Here is a 16773-nt window from a genome sequence, read left to right on the forward strand (position 1 = left end):
CAACGTACTTGGTATATATTCAATCCTATCGCCCAATCTTCCACATACGACCATAGGACAATGAAAATTAGGCTTCCCGTCCGCTCAGCCATATACAAGCATTGTACCGGTGGATTAGTACCTAGGTGGGTGACCACTAGGGAATCCCCACTGTTGTATGTTTTTGGAAAAATCTTCTTTTTGCCCAGGATCGGCGGTGTGTGGAACTGGTGGGGCCTATCTTGAACACACCCCTTCCGACACCCTTTTTTTACGTGCCTGCGTCCGCTTAGAGAAAGCAACGCGCAGAGACAGCATGGTACAAAAGGCGTTTGAGTCTTTTTTGAGCAGTTATAACATCCCAAATCTCTTACAATCCGAAACAATCGTACAAGAGCGAACGCTACTACCACTAACGGATAAGCAAAGTAGATATGTAATTGCAGACAAGTCAGATCAGGCACACTGTCTTCTTTCTTGGTGAAAGCTTCCTCCACTTGCTCTTGTAAACGTGACCTAATCCAACACGCTCATACACTCCAGCGTGCTTCTGGATCTGGCGCACGAGCATCACAGTGTACAACGGATACCCGAACACATCTGGTACGTCTTCGTTTCCAAGGTACTGCGCTTCCGAGAGAACTACAGCTTTGACGCTCATGTTTATTGCACCAAAGCCGGACTCGTCGATTCTGCCCACGCCTATCTTGACATCTTCAATATCGCCCTTCACATTCGTCGGGCGTGTTTCGGAGCTGATACCACCATCTGTCTTCTGGGCGCGAAGCCAGTACTCTTGACGTGTTGTGATGGTTTCTCCTGGTGTAGCAGACGTGGTATCTTTATCCTCGAAGGTAATTCTGGAGACGTCGTGATTTTTGACGTAGGAGGTTCTTGTTGTCCTCCAGGTTTGCTGATGGAGGATGAGGATCGCAGTTTGAGCGAATATCACCAGCGTTCGGTCATCCAAGGTTTTCGCAGGTGGGATTCGAGGCTGTTCTGTTTTTGAGTTAGAAGACTCCCAATCAGGAGGATCGAATCCATCCATTATCTTCTTTCGACCGAACAGGCCAACGGGCTGAAGAGATGGGCCTGACATATCAGGCCTCCAGAGAGTGTATCTGATGGGACGAATACGCTCCTCAGTCGCAACTTTTTCCGAACCTCGTGTTCTCATCCGTGCCTCCTCATCTGTTCCATCTGGATCACGACGCAGACATATGCCCTTGCCATCCGACCATACTTCGTACGGCTTCGGGTATTCTATAAGGGTACGCGCAGCGGCATTGCCTTCAGCTTTGAGGTTTGTTTCCCAACCAAAAGGGGACCAGCTGGGTGGGATCCGATCGTCCCTAGAGCTGTTCTCTGGTCGACATGCTGGTTTGGTAGTTTGCCAAAGTAATGCAACGTCCATGTGTTGGACAGGAAGCCCTTGCCAAAACTGTGTGCCGAGACGCTTGGGGCTTTCCAAGACCTTACAAACACCTTTGAAGGCATCCAAAATCTCCGAGGCATCGCTGATGTCCCTTGCACTTAGGTCTTCGACTGCTGCAATGTAATCATACATTGCAGCCCGTCTAAGCAGACGAACGCTGCCATCTGCTCGGAAATTCAGACCTGCTTCTCCCATTTTGTCCCCAGAAAGCGCTGAAGTAGCGGCCATGCGAGGCCAAGAGAACCTGACGGCGGAGATGTCGCCATCCAAAGCGTTTACATCCTCCCTCCAGATACCACCTCTACAAAACCAGATTGCGCAGCCACCAGTGAAGACGAGAAGTCTTTTCGATAAGGCTTTCTCTTGGAAAGTCCATAATCTTGACTCCCACAATCGAATGTCCCATTTGATGTTAACCGGCAATGACATGCTCGCCCCAGGGATGATTTCCTCGCTGATCTGCTTGAGCTCGCCCCGATCACAGCCTACTCCTCTCAGACCAGAACCCGCATTTTTGCCGTCGGCTGCAACAATCGTAAACTGCGCGTGGTTGTATATCATATGCATGCGGCCAATGTTGAGTTTGTTGTCAGGGTCGGCTCTATCCTGAATGATGCACAGCTCATCGACCCATAAGTAGTCCAAGCCTACGTCCCTGGTAACTTCGATCGCATCCAGAATGGTTTTTGGTATGCTAGATATCATCTCCTTAAGACCCCCGTCTCTGTACAGAATGTCAGACTCGTGTCCTCTTGTGAGCTTTGTTCTGTCAGGACGATCATTTCGGAAGACCAAACTACCATCCGGCGTTCTCTTTTTCCATCTTGTTGTCTTTTCTGAACTCGCCTCTGAAACGGGAATCCATCCATCGAGCAAGCTCAGCTCTCCCCATATGTAGCTGAGTGCTGTATACGGATATTGCGAGTCTTCTTTCATGACCTCACGAAACTTAAGTACCTTGACGCTCATTGTCTGTACGTTGATGAGGCAAAATTCCGTCTCGTCGGGTTTGACGGGGTTGCTCAAAGAACTAGCGCATCCAGCTTCACCGCTGTGACGTTGGCACTCTTTGATGCAATGTTTGAAGAAGGCAATGTCGATGCGTTTTCCCAATCTGTTTCCATACCAGAGTTGATTCTCGAAAAGTCGTGGCTCCACAATGTTCTCGAACCGTAGACTGAAGTGGGTAATCTCTTGCAACGGGGCCAACGCAGCCCCTCCGTGAGCGTAAACGCGAACACTCAAAGCTCCAGCCTTTTTCTCCTTGCCACGATACATCCTGAACATGAAAATGCAGGGTAACTTGTGACGGATCATGTCCTGGAATTTGGCGACCTGGCGGAACACAAATTGCAGTCCCGCAACCATCTCGCGTGCGTTCTGGTCCTCTATCCTCGAGAGTGGGACCATGTTCAGAGCAAGCTGTGCCGCTTCGACTGCCAGTGCTGAATCATCTGCTATCGATTGGTACATATCACTGACACTGTTCATCGCTGTATCCCGGGCTTCGGCGTCTCGGAATAGCTTCTCGACCTCATCCATTGCATAGTCGGAAGCACTCGAGCGGTCCGAGGTATAGCCGAAGGGCCACAGATCGACGTTGTCTTTGAACTTTGCGATCCAGACAGACATGCTCGTGTTCTCGTTGAATCCCTTGGGTAGATGCTTTCGAATGTGTTCAGCTTTCAGCAGGTCGTGATCTTCTTGGCACACACTCTGCTTCAACAAACTACACAGCTTGCAGTGTCCGCTGTTTTCCAGTATCTTCTCTAAACTTCGATAGAAAATGATCGCTTGTTGCTTTGGAGGTACCTGAGTAGGCGTTTCGTCGTTGCCCTTCGATGACGGAGGCAGGCACTCGTCAAACGGGATGCGCTCACACGCTGCACAAAGTTTCTTCTCTTTCTGTCCCAGCTTGCTCATGCTCCGTGCGAACCAGTCTTTACCAGCGTCTACCACATCTCTAGCACGGCTCTTAACGCCTGAAGCGGACCCATCTCCAGCAGGGATATCGTGTTTGTCAGGTGCGTCAAGGTCCACAGCGTCTGCGAAATGACTCTGGAACATAAGACCAGAGGGTCGCTTGAGAGGAGGCATGCTTGCGCCCTTGAATGCTCGATCCAAAGTGAATAGTCGTCGTGTTCACTTGGGATATCGGAGATCTATCTTCAAGCTAGAGGGCGTAAGCAACTACTACTATTGCGCATGTTTCATACCAAACTAACCTCGATCGCGGAGTATGTAGGCTTTCTTTTCTTCCAATCCTGTAAATTGCCTCGGTGATATGATCAATTCGTGTATCTCCGTTGTTGTATGCGCGCGATCTTTAGGTAGTTTTCTCAACATGCGGTTCTTCTCTCTGGAGAAACGCGGGGAGGAGAGTAAGCAATGCGCGACAATCTAGGGGTCAAATGCAAGATGCTGAGGTGGCGCGCCTCGGACACAAGATTGGTGCAGTCATCTACCGCCCGAAAAGGCTGCTGCTGCCAAAAGCATCTCAGCCATGCGAGGGGCTATTGTCTTGTGTAACCGATCAACCAATCATCGAATAGAACGACTCTATGCTGCAGAAATCTGCGCACCGTTAGATGTCAGGCAAAATACTGAATACCTGCTGGTCTACTTAGCGGTGAGGAAGGTGTCCAGCGAGTGTGGGTGGATAATCTCTCTCCAGTATCTTACGGGCCCACCGCATCTTTGTAAAACTTGCATTGCGCCTATGCAATGCGTTTCGTCCATCGCAGACTGTGAGTATAGTTGCGTCTCTATGCGTAAAATCGGTCCATCCTTTTGTATCGATCTTGGCTGGCGAGCAAAAGAAGTCACTTTCGTCTAAGCAAGAGTTTCTAATGGTAGTGGCAAGTCTGTTGCCTGGCTCGCTTTCTCAGTCAACCTCCATGGACTCCGTCTTTATCGTCGAGTTCCCATCCTTCCGCAAAACACAAAGGAAGGAAATCTCCGTATTGCAGGAGTAGACTACCGGTGGCATAGATCCAACGTATGAACTGATCGAAAACTCTGTGTAAGAGCCAGGCAGTTGACCCACATCGCCGCCAAGATGAGAAGGTGGAAGATCTGATGTGAGGAGCCGAAAAAGTCGAACTTGCCCGGAGCGAATCTTTCGGGAGGCCGAGTCTGCATGTGATGGTCAGTTCATGTGTCTCTCCGAGTACAAGAGCGAACGATCTCACTTACCGCGAAAATCAGAGTGCCGGTTGCATACAACGCAAGCTCTATCAAGTACCACTTCATTCCCATGTAATCAAACATGTACTTGGAACCGTGCAGGCCGACGCCATGCAGTATGGGAACGAAGGCTGATAGTCCGAAGAGGAAGAAGGCCACCACCCTCAAAGTGCGCCAGCGCAATGTCCTGAATTTCGGTATCGAGATCAAAGCGACGCAGGCCGAGCCCGAGACTATGGTCTGGAGAAAATATCAGCATATCGCGGAAGCGTTCCCTCAACTAGACTCACAATGACCCAGTGTAAGATCTGGAACGCAGGCTGACAGATGAAGAAGTAGTAGATAGCCGCAACGAATGTGCCAGCAATGATGACGGCAATGCCAGTCAGGTCCATTACATGCCACAACTGTTCCACCTTGTGCGAGTGAGGTTGCATCAGGTGATAGACAGCGCTGGAGAGCAGACAGAACTCGCAAGAGAAGAAGAAGATGGTGAACATCACATAGTCCGCCGGTAGGACGTTGTGGTACTGGGGCTCGGCCAGAATCCGCATGTAGATGTATGCGACAGGCCATACCAGTATCGCGCCGATCAAGTGTGTATATATATTGCAAGTCTCGTTGTGGAGGTAGGTCAGACTGAGGAAGATGTCCTTGTAGTCGGGCTTCTCTGGGCGATAGCCGGTATGGATGAAATCGTTGTCTCGCGACCACTCTTGTATCTCCTCGTAGGTCAGGAGCTTAGGCCGTCTTGAGGAATGAACGGTTTCCTTCTCCATGGTGCCCATGTTGGCGGCTGGCGGCGGCGGTTTCTAGTCAGGACTTACGTCGAGTGCCTCTTCTGTGTGCTCGGAAGTGGACTGGTGTAAAGGCGTATCGTAAGATCTGTGGCCAAATGAACCAAGATGTAAGTATTGGTAGTCGACAAAGACTAAAGCGTCTTTGACTCAGACTGGGGCTTGGTTCTGGTCTTGGTCCGGGCTGGTCATAGAAGTTGAGCTCTAGTATGCGGGATGGAGGTGATGGAAGGACAGATGCTCGTAGCCATTTTGCACGATGGATTGGACTGAGAGCTCCATAACGACATCGATACTCATTGATGAATTGCAAACGCTGATGTATTCCACGCGCAAACGACGGTGACGGGTGACACCACAAATCGCTAGAAGTCACGTTGCATTAAGCGATTGCTGCATACACACTATTGCAATTTAGCATCTGATCATGATGGAAGACGATACACATTTTCGTTCAATTTGTTGGAGGATACGACATGGGTTATGGCCAGCTTTGGAAGTGACGAGTGAAGAGTGACGCGTTGGCTCGAGGTCGGGCGACGCGCACGGGCGGGCGTCAACCCCGCCGAGGTCAACACCAATGGACTCGCGCCCATCCAGCGCGCCAACATGGCCACTCTACACCGCGAGCGCGTCGAACACGCGTTGAACGAGCTGCTGGTCCGCATCGTGCCTGAAGATCCCAATGAGAACGAAGACGAGGCCAACCAGCGCTTCGAAGATGCCTACGAGTTTGCCCTCGACGAGCTCACGACTGCGGGCGATGCTTCACTCGTTCCCGACGTCCAGCACATCGCCAGCCTGATAGACCGCAAGGGTAAGTGCAGCGCGGTGAATCACGTGTCTTTGGCTAATATGTGACAGTCTCGGGCCCCAACAATGACCAGCGCAAGAGCGCGCGTCTGCACAACCTTCTCTCGCGCCTTGAGACCCAGAGCGTCCTCGACCAGAAATGGCGCATGCTCTACTTTCTCTACAACCTCTCCGACAACGCCGAAGCACCGCATGAGCCGCCGCCCGCCCAGGATACCCGCAGCTTCTCGCGCGAACCGACGACGCCGTCCAAGCGCCAGAGCGTGGCCGCCTCATCCCACGCCATCCAAGACGCCTTTGCAAAGCCCGGCCTCGCCCAGCTGCCTGTCAATGCCGGATCGCCAAAAGCACCCACATCTACACGTCCAGCTTCCATCGCCGAGAAGCCAGAGAAGCGAAGACGGCCTGACACCGCCAAGGAGCAGCAGCAAGCCAATGGTGGACATGTCGAAAAGGCAGAGACGGGGCCCTCGGAGCCAACTTTGCTGCGGGAGCTGCCTTTCACGCTCCAAGGCTACTCATCGACAAACCTCGCATTCCCCTCGTCGACCGCCCTCAAGCTTCCCACGACCCTGCCGGTCCCCATCGTCAGCCTCTTACACACCCTCGCTGAACCCGCCATACTGTACAAAGGCTTGGCTGAATTCGTTGAGGCGAGCGATGGCGGCCTAATCGAGCAGAGCTTCCGCGCAGCTCTAGCCAAGGAGCTGAGAGCATACCTGGGCCTGGTCGCGACCTTGGAAGGACAAATCAAGAGAGCGCTGGCACAGCTGAACGAGGCATCAACACCTCAGGGCGTCAGCAAGGCCGGCGTCACCCTCAAGCGATGCGTCATCTGGATAAGAGAACCGACCATGGGCTTGCGCTTGATGAGCCTGATGGTTGAAGAATCCAAAAGCAAGAAGGGCGGCGAGCTGATTGCTCTCATACATTCCTTCTCCCTCAACCACGGCGACCCGTACGTCATGAACTTTGCCGAGCGCCTTCTCTCCGATGTCACGCGACCCTTCTACGACATGCTCCGGCAATGGGTCTACGACGGCGAGCTTGCCGATCCCTTTGGCGAATTCTTTGTTTCGGAACAGAGCGAGGATGACATCCTCGAGGCGAACGGCAACGAGGGGAAAGGTGGCGCGACGAGCGTCTGGGAAGACAAATACAGACTGAACGACAAGATGGTCCCCACCATCGTTACCGACGACTTTGCCAAGAAGGTCTTCCTCATCGGCAAAACCCTCAACTTCATTCGCTATGGCTGTGGAGACGCAGCATGGGTCGACACATACTCCAAGGAAGCCTCAAAGGAGCTGCAGTACGGCGACACTGCGAATCTCGAGCGCTCTATCGGTGACGCATACAAGACCACCATGGCTCGTCTCATCGACCTGATGGGAAACAAGTTCAAGCTGTTCGACCATCTGCAGGCCCTTAAGCAGTATATGTTGCTCGGCGCTGGCGACTTCATTGCCGTCTTGATGGAGTCACTTTCATCCAACCTTGATCGACCGGCCAACACACAATATCGCCATACTCTCACTGCTCAACTCGAACATGCCGTTCGCAACTCCAACGCCCAATTTGACACCTCAGATGTACTGCGCCGCCTCGACTCACGCATGTTGGAACTATCACATGGCGAGATCGGATGGGATGTCTTTACGCTGGAATATAAGATTGATGCGCCTGTCGATGTCATCGTCACACCATTTGGTTCCAAGCAATATCTCAAAGTTTTCAACTTCCTATGGCGCGTCAAGCGTGTCGAATTTGCCCTTGGTTCAACATGGCGTCGATGTATGACTGGTGCTCGTGGCGTTCTCGGCACCGTAGCCGATAAACTCGGCGCGGATTGGAAGAAAGCACGCTGCGCAATGGCTGAGATGGTTCATTTCGTCAACCAGTTGCAACACTACATCCTCTTCGAAGTCATAGAGTCGTCATGGATCGATCTACAGAGAGCGCTCAACAAGCCGGAGAGCACGCTGGATGACATGATTGAAGCGCATGCGATATACCTCAACAACATCACCCGCAAAGGTCTTCTCGGAAGCTCTAGTATCGACTTCACGGGGCAGCTCCATGAGTTGCTGAAGACGATGCTGGCATACAAGGATGCGGTGGATGGCTTGTACTCATTCTCAGTCGCTGAGTTCACGCGCCGACAGGAGCACGCGGCCAAGATCGAGACACGTACAGCAGCAGGTCGGTGGGGTCTTTCTGAGAAAGATCGTTCATCTTCAGATCCCTTCGCTCCCTCACACTCTCGCGCGGCTTCTCGCCAGGACGAATCGCCTTTCCCACCCCCGCTCCTCAAGATCGGCATGACTGGTTCGGCCGAAGATGATGTTCTGCCAGCCCTACAAAAGCGTTTGAGTCAGTTGACGGAAGACTTCCGAGCGAGAATCAGCATTCTGCTCGGAGACTTGGTACATTCGCCCGACGGTGAATTGAAGATGCTGGCTGTCAACATCAACTTCAACGATGTGTACAAGCCGGAGCGAAGACGTAGGAAGGGTTCGCAGAGGCGGGAGAAGGAAAAAGAAACGCCCAGGGTTGCACCTGCTGCCGGATGAAGTGATGCATAAGACGGCGTTCGATGCTCTATTTGATACCCGACTACTTGATACCATCCGTAATACGATCTTTCTGTGGAAGACAGTCTCGGCAGTTTCTTGCGCAAAGCGTGATGCAATATAATGTTAACATCATAAGCCGTTGAATCCTGGCTGAGCTTACTGAAGCGCATAGGTGGGTCAACGAGGATGTAAGGACACATCCGATAGCGCGCGCGTGTCGCTCGGATCTATCACAGGTGGGGTCGCGCCATCATAGCGCTTAGTCAAGCTTCGTGGCGCTCATCGGGCCGTTCCTCCTTGATGCTTATGCTTGAATGCGCCGAGTCTAAAGTTCGATGTACGAAGACAGTAGATGTCTCACAACCGTTCGTACAAGTATATTACCTGTCCTAAGAGTGTATTACTTGCCCTGAGTGGTAGCCGCCAGCATCCGACCTTCACGACACGCTCAATAATCAAAACGCTCGCTCGGCCGAGGTGATGGGCACAGGGATCTCCATGACTGCGTCATCCATACACAACAACTTCGCGCACTACAACTCACCTTAACCTTTCGTGATGACGCGTAGCATCTTACACAAGATATTAATCACTTGCGGCGACTAGATCGAATCGGCCTCCGTCCATATAACGGAACAGAGGCTTCATGGATGATTCTAACGGGCCGCCCCCCTGCTGTATGTTGCGCAACTTTCATGCCTCATGATCCACCGCAATCGTTCGGACAACGTTCGGCATGGCGACAGGACATGCTTCCGGTGAAACATCACCGCATTTCGCGGCCGCGCTCTTCGCTGGCATAAGCTTTCGACCTTACCTGCTAGCGCCCGCCGAAGTATATCTAGCTCGTAGTCCCTCAGAAAAGAAGACATCAATCTCATTCCGAACCCAAGGTCGATCTTGTTATCACTCAAAGTTATTCGAATCAACACTCGCGTATATCACCCATCAATACACGCTATCTCACTCGTCGCTGCCTGTCGGACCGCGTCCTGGATACAACGCTAAACACATCGCACCATCCACATTCGACATCGATACATAATCTCAGCCATGGCAACAACACATCAAAAGCACCATACAGGAGGACAGCAAAATACCGTTGCCGATTACATCGACTCTGCAGCTGAGGCTGTTCCTAACTCAACATGGGCTATAGTCCCACGTTCAAGCAGCAGCCTGGACGAAGGATGGCACCACGTCACATTCGCCGATCTTGCGCGTGCAGTGAACAACATGTCGCGATGGATTGAGCGAACCTGTGGTGTTGCCGTAAAGGTGGGCCAGACAATCGGCTACATGGGGTGAGTGAACAATTTTATCTGCGTGTCGGTCACAAATGTTGTATACTTACGCATTGCGTAGCGCGAACGATCTACGGTATCTCGTGGTACTAGCAGCATGTCTGAAGACAGGATACGTACCGCTATTTACATCGCCCCGGAACTCGCTCGACGGTCAAAAGTCACTCGTGGAAAAGACGAACTGCACCATCTTCTTGACCACAGTCGATGTGATGCCGCAGGTCCAGGCAATCAAAGGGGCCGTGCCTAGTCTCACGATCTACGAGGCGCCCACTACCAAAGAGCTGCTTGATCCAAGTCTTCCCGCGGAACACTACCCTGGCAGACAAAACCGTGACGTGACCGCTCATAGCTTGATCTTGCACACTTCAGGTTCAACGGGTACGCATTCTATCATCTCATTCGACTTTGCTCTACACGTCGTTTCGGTCTACTGACAGAGACTTTAGGTCTCCCAAAGCCTATTTACGAGACTGTTGGGGGTTTAAACACGTTGTATGAACAAGCGCACCTTAGTCCGGAAGATGGACATGAACAAACCAGCAAGCCTTTTCTAGCAGATCCACGGCCCATGCTTGCTGCCGCTCCCTTTTTCCATGGCATGGGGGTAATCGTTATGCTGCGATCTATCATGTCCCGTGGCACCATCGTACGATTACCAGCGGATAAGCCTTTGAGCGCAGGCTTGGTCATTGACGTGATTGAGGCGGTGAAACCTTTTTGTGGTATCTTCCCACCGTCGGTACTGGAAGATATCGCTGCAACGCCCAAAGGTATCGAGACAATGGGGAAGCTCAAGTACGTCTTCTTTGGCGGTGCGCCTCTCGGTCCAGGGGCTGGTGACAAGCTTTGTCAAGTGACGAACTTGATGACCACCCTTGGCAGTACAGAAGCCATGTTTATCAGCACCCTCCTTCCGTCTAAGCCAGAAGAGTGGGGCTACTTCCATTGGGGTGCTGCTGCGGGTGTCGTCATGGAGCCTGCTGGTGACGACTTGCACGAAATGGTCATCAAGCCCAAAGACACGAGATACCAGGCAGTTTTCCATACCTTTCCAGAGATAACCGAATGGCGCACCAAGGATCTGTTCAGTCGCCATCCATCGAAGCCTCATCTGTGGAAGTACAGTGGAAGACGAGACGACATCATCGTTTTGAGCAATGGCGAAAAGTTCAACCCTGTAAGCACGGAGAAGCTACTCGAGTCGCATCCGTGGGTGAAGGGTGCCCTAGTCGTTGGCTCAGGCAAGTTTCAGGCCGGCCTACTCATCGAACCAGAGTGGTCACGAGCCGGCACGCAAGACCCCTCCGCCTTGATCGATCACATCTGGCCGATGGTAGAGCAAGCAAATCGTGAAGCGCCCGCGCACGCCCGGATCTATCAGACCAAGGTCGCCGTTGCGAACCAGAAGCCTTTCGTCCGCGCCGGCAAGGGCTCAACCATACGTCTCCAAACTGTTGCCGCGTTCAAAGACGAGATTGAAGCCCTTTATGCGGATGAAGGGTACTCGAGCGACCCGGCCCAGGATGCTGATGGCGATGCTGAATTGGCAAGCAAGATTCGTGCTGTCTTCACCCGCAATCTTCAATCTTTCCATGACGACGTGGCAGACGATGTCGAGATATTCAGCCTGGGTGTCGATTCTCTTGATGTGCTCGCACTCACCAACGCGCTCAACAAGGCCGTTCGTGGTGCCGAAGTGACCTCGTCGATGATCTACAGCAACCCTTCGGTCAAGCAACTGGCAGCGGCTTTATCTCAAACCGTGAGCAGCTCGCCCGTGCAGGGAAGTTTGCCGCCGATCCGAGAGGAGAAGCTCAGCGCGATGGTCAGGAAGTATACAAAAGATATGGTCCGACCAAAGACCAGGACTAGTGCGGTTACTCGTCCACGGAAACAAACCGTGATCGTTACCGGCACAACGGGTAGTTTGGGCAGTCACATGTTGGAGCAACTGCTCCGAAACCCAGAGGTCGAGAGAGTCTACTGTCTAAACCGTTCGGACAACGCCGAAGTACGACAGAAGGAGTCGTTTGCCCGCTATCACGACCCGAACGCCGACTTCAGCAAGGCCGAGTTCCTCAAGACAGACTTCAGTGCCGACCACTTCGGGCTTTCAGACGCTACATACGAGCGTCTTCTGTCCACTGCTACATCATTCATTCACGCAGCTTGGTCTGTCGACTTCAACCTCTCGCTCGAATCCTACGAGGCCACACACGTAGCCGGCACCTATCGCGCGATAAGCTTCGCGTCTGCCTCGCTCCACAAGACACCCATCATCTTCATCTCCTCGATCGCCAGTGTGAGCGACTGGAAAAGCGTCGTGCAAGACGGATCCGCCGTCCCAGAATCCATCGCCACGCTCTTCGACAGCGCAATCACGATACCCCAGGGCTATAGCGAGTCCAAGTATGTCGCATCTGAGATCCTAGCCACGGCCTCGCATCGCCTGGGCATCAAGACGGCCATCGTGCGTGCGGGACAGCTCGCAGGACCGAGCACCGATGCGGGTGGTGCGGCGTGGAACCGCCATGAGTGGCTGCCGACTATTGTCCACACTAGCAAGGTCTTGAAGAAGCTGCCGCGGACGCTGGGTAACATGGACCGAGTTGACTGGGTGCCGATGGACGTCGCAGCTGGAACCGTCATCGACATCGCAAACGCTACCGTCTCAGAACCCGAGCCTGTGCAGGTATACCATCTAGTCAATCCGCACACCACTACTTGGGACAAGCTGTACCCCGTCATACGGAACTTCTTCACCCAGGACAACAAGGACGACATGGAGATTGTAGAGTTCAATGACTGGGTCGATGAATTGGCGCGTATCCCGCAGACGAAGGAGAATGCAGAGCGCGTCCCTGGGCTCAAGTTGTTGGACTTCTACCAGAGTATGAGGCCAGGGTCGATTGGATTGCCGGCGTTGGACACGAGGAGGACGGAATCAGGGAGCGCTACGTTGCGTGAGGGGAGAGCTGTTGATGCGAAGGTTATTAGGAAGTGGTTGGAGCAATGGGCATTTTGAGGGAACAGTTGGTGTCTAAACATTTGCTTTCGCTCGCTTTATAGAAGCAGTTAGGGCTGCTAAGCTAACTATCCGTTACAAGCGGCTTGGCTGGCGACAGAGGTAATTGTCGATATGAAGCTGTGCCGCACGGCTTTCCTCCCATCCTACTCCTAGTCCAACAAAACTTCAATTCACAGTCTTCCAAATCCGAGCACATGCCTCCGAGACCCAAACACACCAGTCAGCACCACCGCATTAGTGAAGACCTGTTCTACCGACTACGTTGAAACGTCCTAGCTCCTCTAAGCGACATCAAAATCCGGACAAGCTCTCTCGATGCGACAACCAACGTCTATCTCTTTAACCGTTACCTAGCTAGTAAATAAATTACTAATCTACTATTAAGTCGCATAAACAAGGTAATTAGTAGCAAATGCTAGAATAGAGTAGATATACGCTATAAGAAATTTAAATAGTATAAGCTACTATTTACTTTAACTATTAATAACGTAGATAATACTTCTACTACGCTAGAGTAACTTAAAATCTAAAGTAAGTCTATACTAAATTTAAGACGCTCTACTATTTAGCTAATACTAAAGAGTATTATTTAAATTTTAGTAAAGCTTAGTTATTATATAGACTTTAGAGTCTATACTACTTAGTATTACTAAGCTTTATACTTTACGCTATATATAATTATTTTACTTCTATTTAAACTTTTTTTACTTTTATTTAAACTTTTAGACTTACTTAGATAAGTATATAGGATTATACTTTATAGTATATATAATTATCTAAAGTTTTAATGTTTTCTACTAAAAGTTAGTATAGCTATAATAGTAAGCTTATGTAAAAAATTATATAAATCTACTATAGTAAGCTTATAGAACACTAATCTCTAAACTTACTATAATTATAGCTAAAGCTAATAGTTAAACTACTTCTAGTCTACTAGTTAGAGTAGTAACTTTTATCTAGTATAAGTTTAGTATATATAGCTCTATAAGTAGAGTAATTAAAAAAGTGTATATATATATAAATCTATATATAGAAGTAGTAAAGTAGACTAAGAGTATATTTAATAGAAAGCTAAGTATAGTAACTAAGAATAGTATTATAAGTATAACTATTATTAATAGTAATAAACCTAATCTATCTTCTAATATTAGCTTTTTTATCTAAAAAGTCTAAATAATATAAATAAATTACATTCTATATTCTAGTACCTAGACACTTATAGAGAGATATTATAGTATTATAATAAATAGGTTTTAGAATATTTAACTATAGTAGGTAAGATACTTTAAATAGCTATATAAGAATATAACAATACTTACTTTTTAAATACTTAGTAGATAGAATAATAAAGATATATAAGATAGAGCTAGATAGAAATATTGTAGAAAGTAACTATAAAATCTATAACTATTTTTTATATTTTAAGTTAATATATTATTAAGAGTTTAAACTAAAGTAAAATTTAGAATTTACTATTATTTAGGTAAAATATTATTCTTAAGTAATAGATTCTAAAAAATAAGAAAGTAAGTAGATTAAGAAAAAAGAAAACTAGATTTTATATATTATTATACTATATACGTATAGCTTACTATAATAAGTAATAGAAGATAAATAGCTTATTTTCTTTTAAAGACTTTTAAAATAACACTTATATAAACTAATTAGACTATTTAGTATATTATACTTATTTTAAGAGAGATAAAAATAAGTTTTCTAAAAATATATTTACTAACTAGTTCTTAATTTACTAAAAAGTAAAAGTCTTTAAGCTACTAGAAATTAAAAGAATAGTTATAAATACTAATCTTTCTAATATTAATTAATAGTTTAAATTTCTACTATATCTACTAGTAGTAATATATTTAGTTATTTACTAAAGATTTTAGAAAAGATATAGTAAATATTAATAATCTTTTAAAAAGATATTATATTATTCTTTATAAAAAAGAAATTACTTCTAGAAAGAGTACTAATATAATTTTATAGTACTATTATAAATTAATTTCTACTTCTAATAAGTTAAGTTAGAAGTAGTTAGGTCTACTACTAGAATTCTACTTTTAGAAGTTTAATAAAAAGTATAAGTAAAAGCTTAATATTTACTACTAACTATAAACCTTTATTACTAGATTTAGACTACTAAATATAATACTTATAAAGCTCTTTACTTAAAATAAATAAATATTTTAGTTTAAGAGTAGTTATAATTATATAATTATAGATATATAATTAGTTAGCTCTTAGATATATAGCTAGAGATTTTAATCTAATCTTCTTTAGTAGTATAATAATTATAATATACTTAGTTATCTCTTATTATTAATTATCTTTCTAGCTCTAATAGTTATAAGTTTAGTTACTTAATTATAGAACTAATTTTTACTATATATTAAAGCCTACTAAAATCTAGATTAATTAGTCTTATTATATTTTACTCTTTCTAATATCTTCTAATTAGAACTTCTTTATAATTATAGTTTCTTTTATCTTTATACTTATATTTATATCTATTTTAGCGTAACTTTGCACGTTAATTAACTTAATTATAATACTAACTTCTTAAATATAAGTAATTATAATATAGCTATTATAGCTATAAATATAATTCTTAATAAGTAATTAAATTAGAATATCTAGTTTTTGCTTTCTAAGTAATACTATAATAAAAAAAGTATCTAGAAAGAGATTAGTTCTAATCTATTAGATATAAAATATATAAATACTTAAAAGTCTAATTTTTTAAACTTTTTTATTCTAGAGCTTATAAATCTAGCTAGTCTTATTATAAATATAGTAAAGAAGTAAAAAAGAAAAGAATAATAAAGCTACTTATAAGTATAATACTTTCTTAGAGAATTATAACTATAGAACTATAAATAGTACTACTTTTATAGCTTACTAAAACTATTATTTTAAATAGTAGTTTAAAAAAAGTAAGATTATTAATAGTATTAAGAACTAGATTATATCTACTTAAGTATATTTTACTTATAACTATAAGTAATACTAAAAGAATAATCTAGTCTTTTATAAAATTATTTAAAACCTAGCTTACTTCTACTAATTAGACTATATAGTATATAGTTTATATAAAGTATTATACTTATTTTAAGAAGATTTTAAAAAAAGAATTAATTAAAAAGTAGTCTAATAACTAGCTAATAATCTACTAGAAAGGAAGAGTTTTTATACTTTTAGAAATTAAAGAGCTTTATATAATTACTAACTTATTTACTATAATTAAAAAATTTAACTCTAAGTAAGTCTACTAGTAGTAGTAGAATTAGATATTTACTATAGCTTATAGAAAGAACATATTAAGCTTAAATATTTTTAGTAAGATATTTAGTATAATTTTTTAAAAAATTTTAATTACTTTTAAAAAAAGTAAAGCTTATATAAATTTTAATACTATTATAAATTAACTTTTTAATTTTACTAACTTAGATAAAAAAGGTTAAGCTTACTACTTAAATTCTACTTTAATAAGCCTAATATAAAGTATAAGTATAAGCTAAATTTATTGTAAAGATTATAATAACTTAGTTATTATTATCTTTTTATTATTATTAAGCTTTGTTAAGATTGCACTTATTGTAATTTCTTAACAAATTAGAAAAATTCCTAGTAAATCTAATTGCTTACGTAA

At 45.8% G+C, this 16773-nt stretch overlaps 4 protein-coding genes across 4 annotated transcripts; 2 read left to right on the forward strand and 2 right to left on the reverse strand.

Annotated features, from left to right (window-relative positions):
* Positions 1 to 430: 430 nt before the first annotated feature.
* J4E83_010402 (uncharacterized protein) lies at positions 431 to 3511 on the reverse strand (the record flags this gene model as incomplete). Its single annotated transcript, XM_049337283.1, has 1 exon — positions 431 to 3511. One exon carries the CDS (start codon positions 3509 to 3511, stop codon positions 431 to 433), a length of 3081 nt encoding a protein of 1026 aa, XP_049183672.1.
* An 879-nt stretch (positions 3512 to 4390) lies between these two features.
* Positions 4391 to 5388, reverse strand: J4E83_010403 (uncharacterized protein; the record flags this gene model as incomplete). The annotated part of the gene is made up of 3 exons (XM_049337284.1): positions 4391 to 4549; positions 4610 to 4840; positions 4891 to 5388. The coding sequence occupies 3 exons, from the start codon at positions 5386 to 5388 to the stop codon at positions 4391 to 4393; spliced, it is 888 nt and encodes a 295-aa protein (XP_049183673.1).
* A 618-nt stretch (positions 5389 to 6006) lies between these two features.
* J4E83_010404 (uncharacterized protein) lies at positions 6007 to 8783 on the forward strand (the record flags this gene model as incomplete). Its single annotated transcript, XM_049337285.1, has 2 exons — positions 6007 to 6214; positions 6262 to 8783. The coding sequence occupies 2 exons, from the start codon at positions 6007 to 6009 to the stop codon at positions 8781 to 8783; spliced, it is 2730 nt and encodes a 909-aa protein (XP_049183674.1).
* Positions 8784 to 10721: 1938 nt separating this feature from the next.
* On the forward strand, positions 10722 to 13118 carry J4E83_010405 (putative secondary metabolism biosynthetic enzyme; the record flags this gene model as incomplete). Its single annotated transcript, XM_049337286.1, has 1 exon — positions 10722 to 13118. The coding sequence occupies one exon, from the start codon at positions 10722 to 10724 to the stop codon at positions 13116 to 13118; it is 2397 nt and encodes a 798-aa protein (XP_049183675.1).
* Positions 13119 to 16773: the final 3655 nt, after the last annotated feature.

The sequence above is a fragment of the Alternaria metachromatica genome (assembly GCF_023757995.1).
Source record: "Alternaria metachromatica strain BMP 0045 chromosome Unknown scaffold_44, whole genome shotgun sequence".
Taxonomy (NCBI): domain Eukaryota; kingdom Fungi; phylum Ascomycota; class Dothideomycetes; order Pleosporales; family Pleosporaceae; genus Alternaria; species Alternaria metachromatica.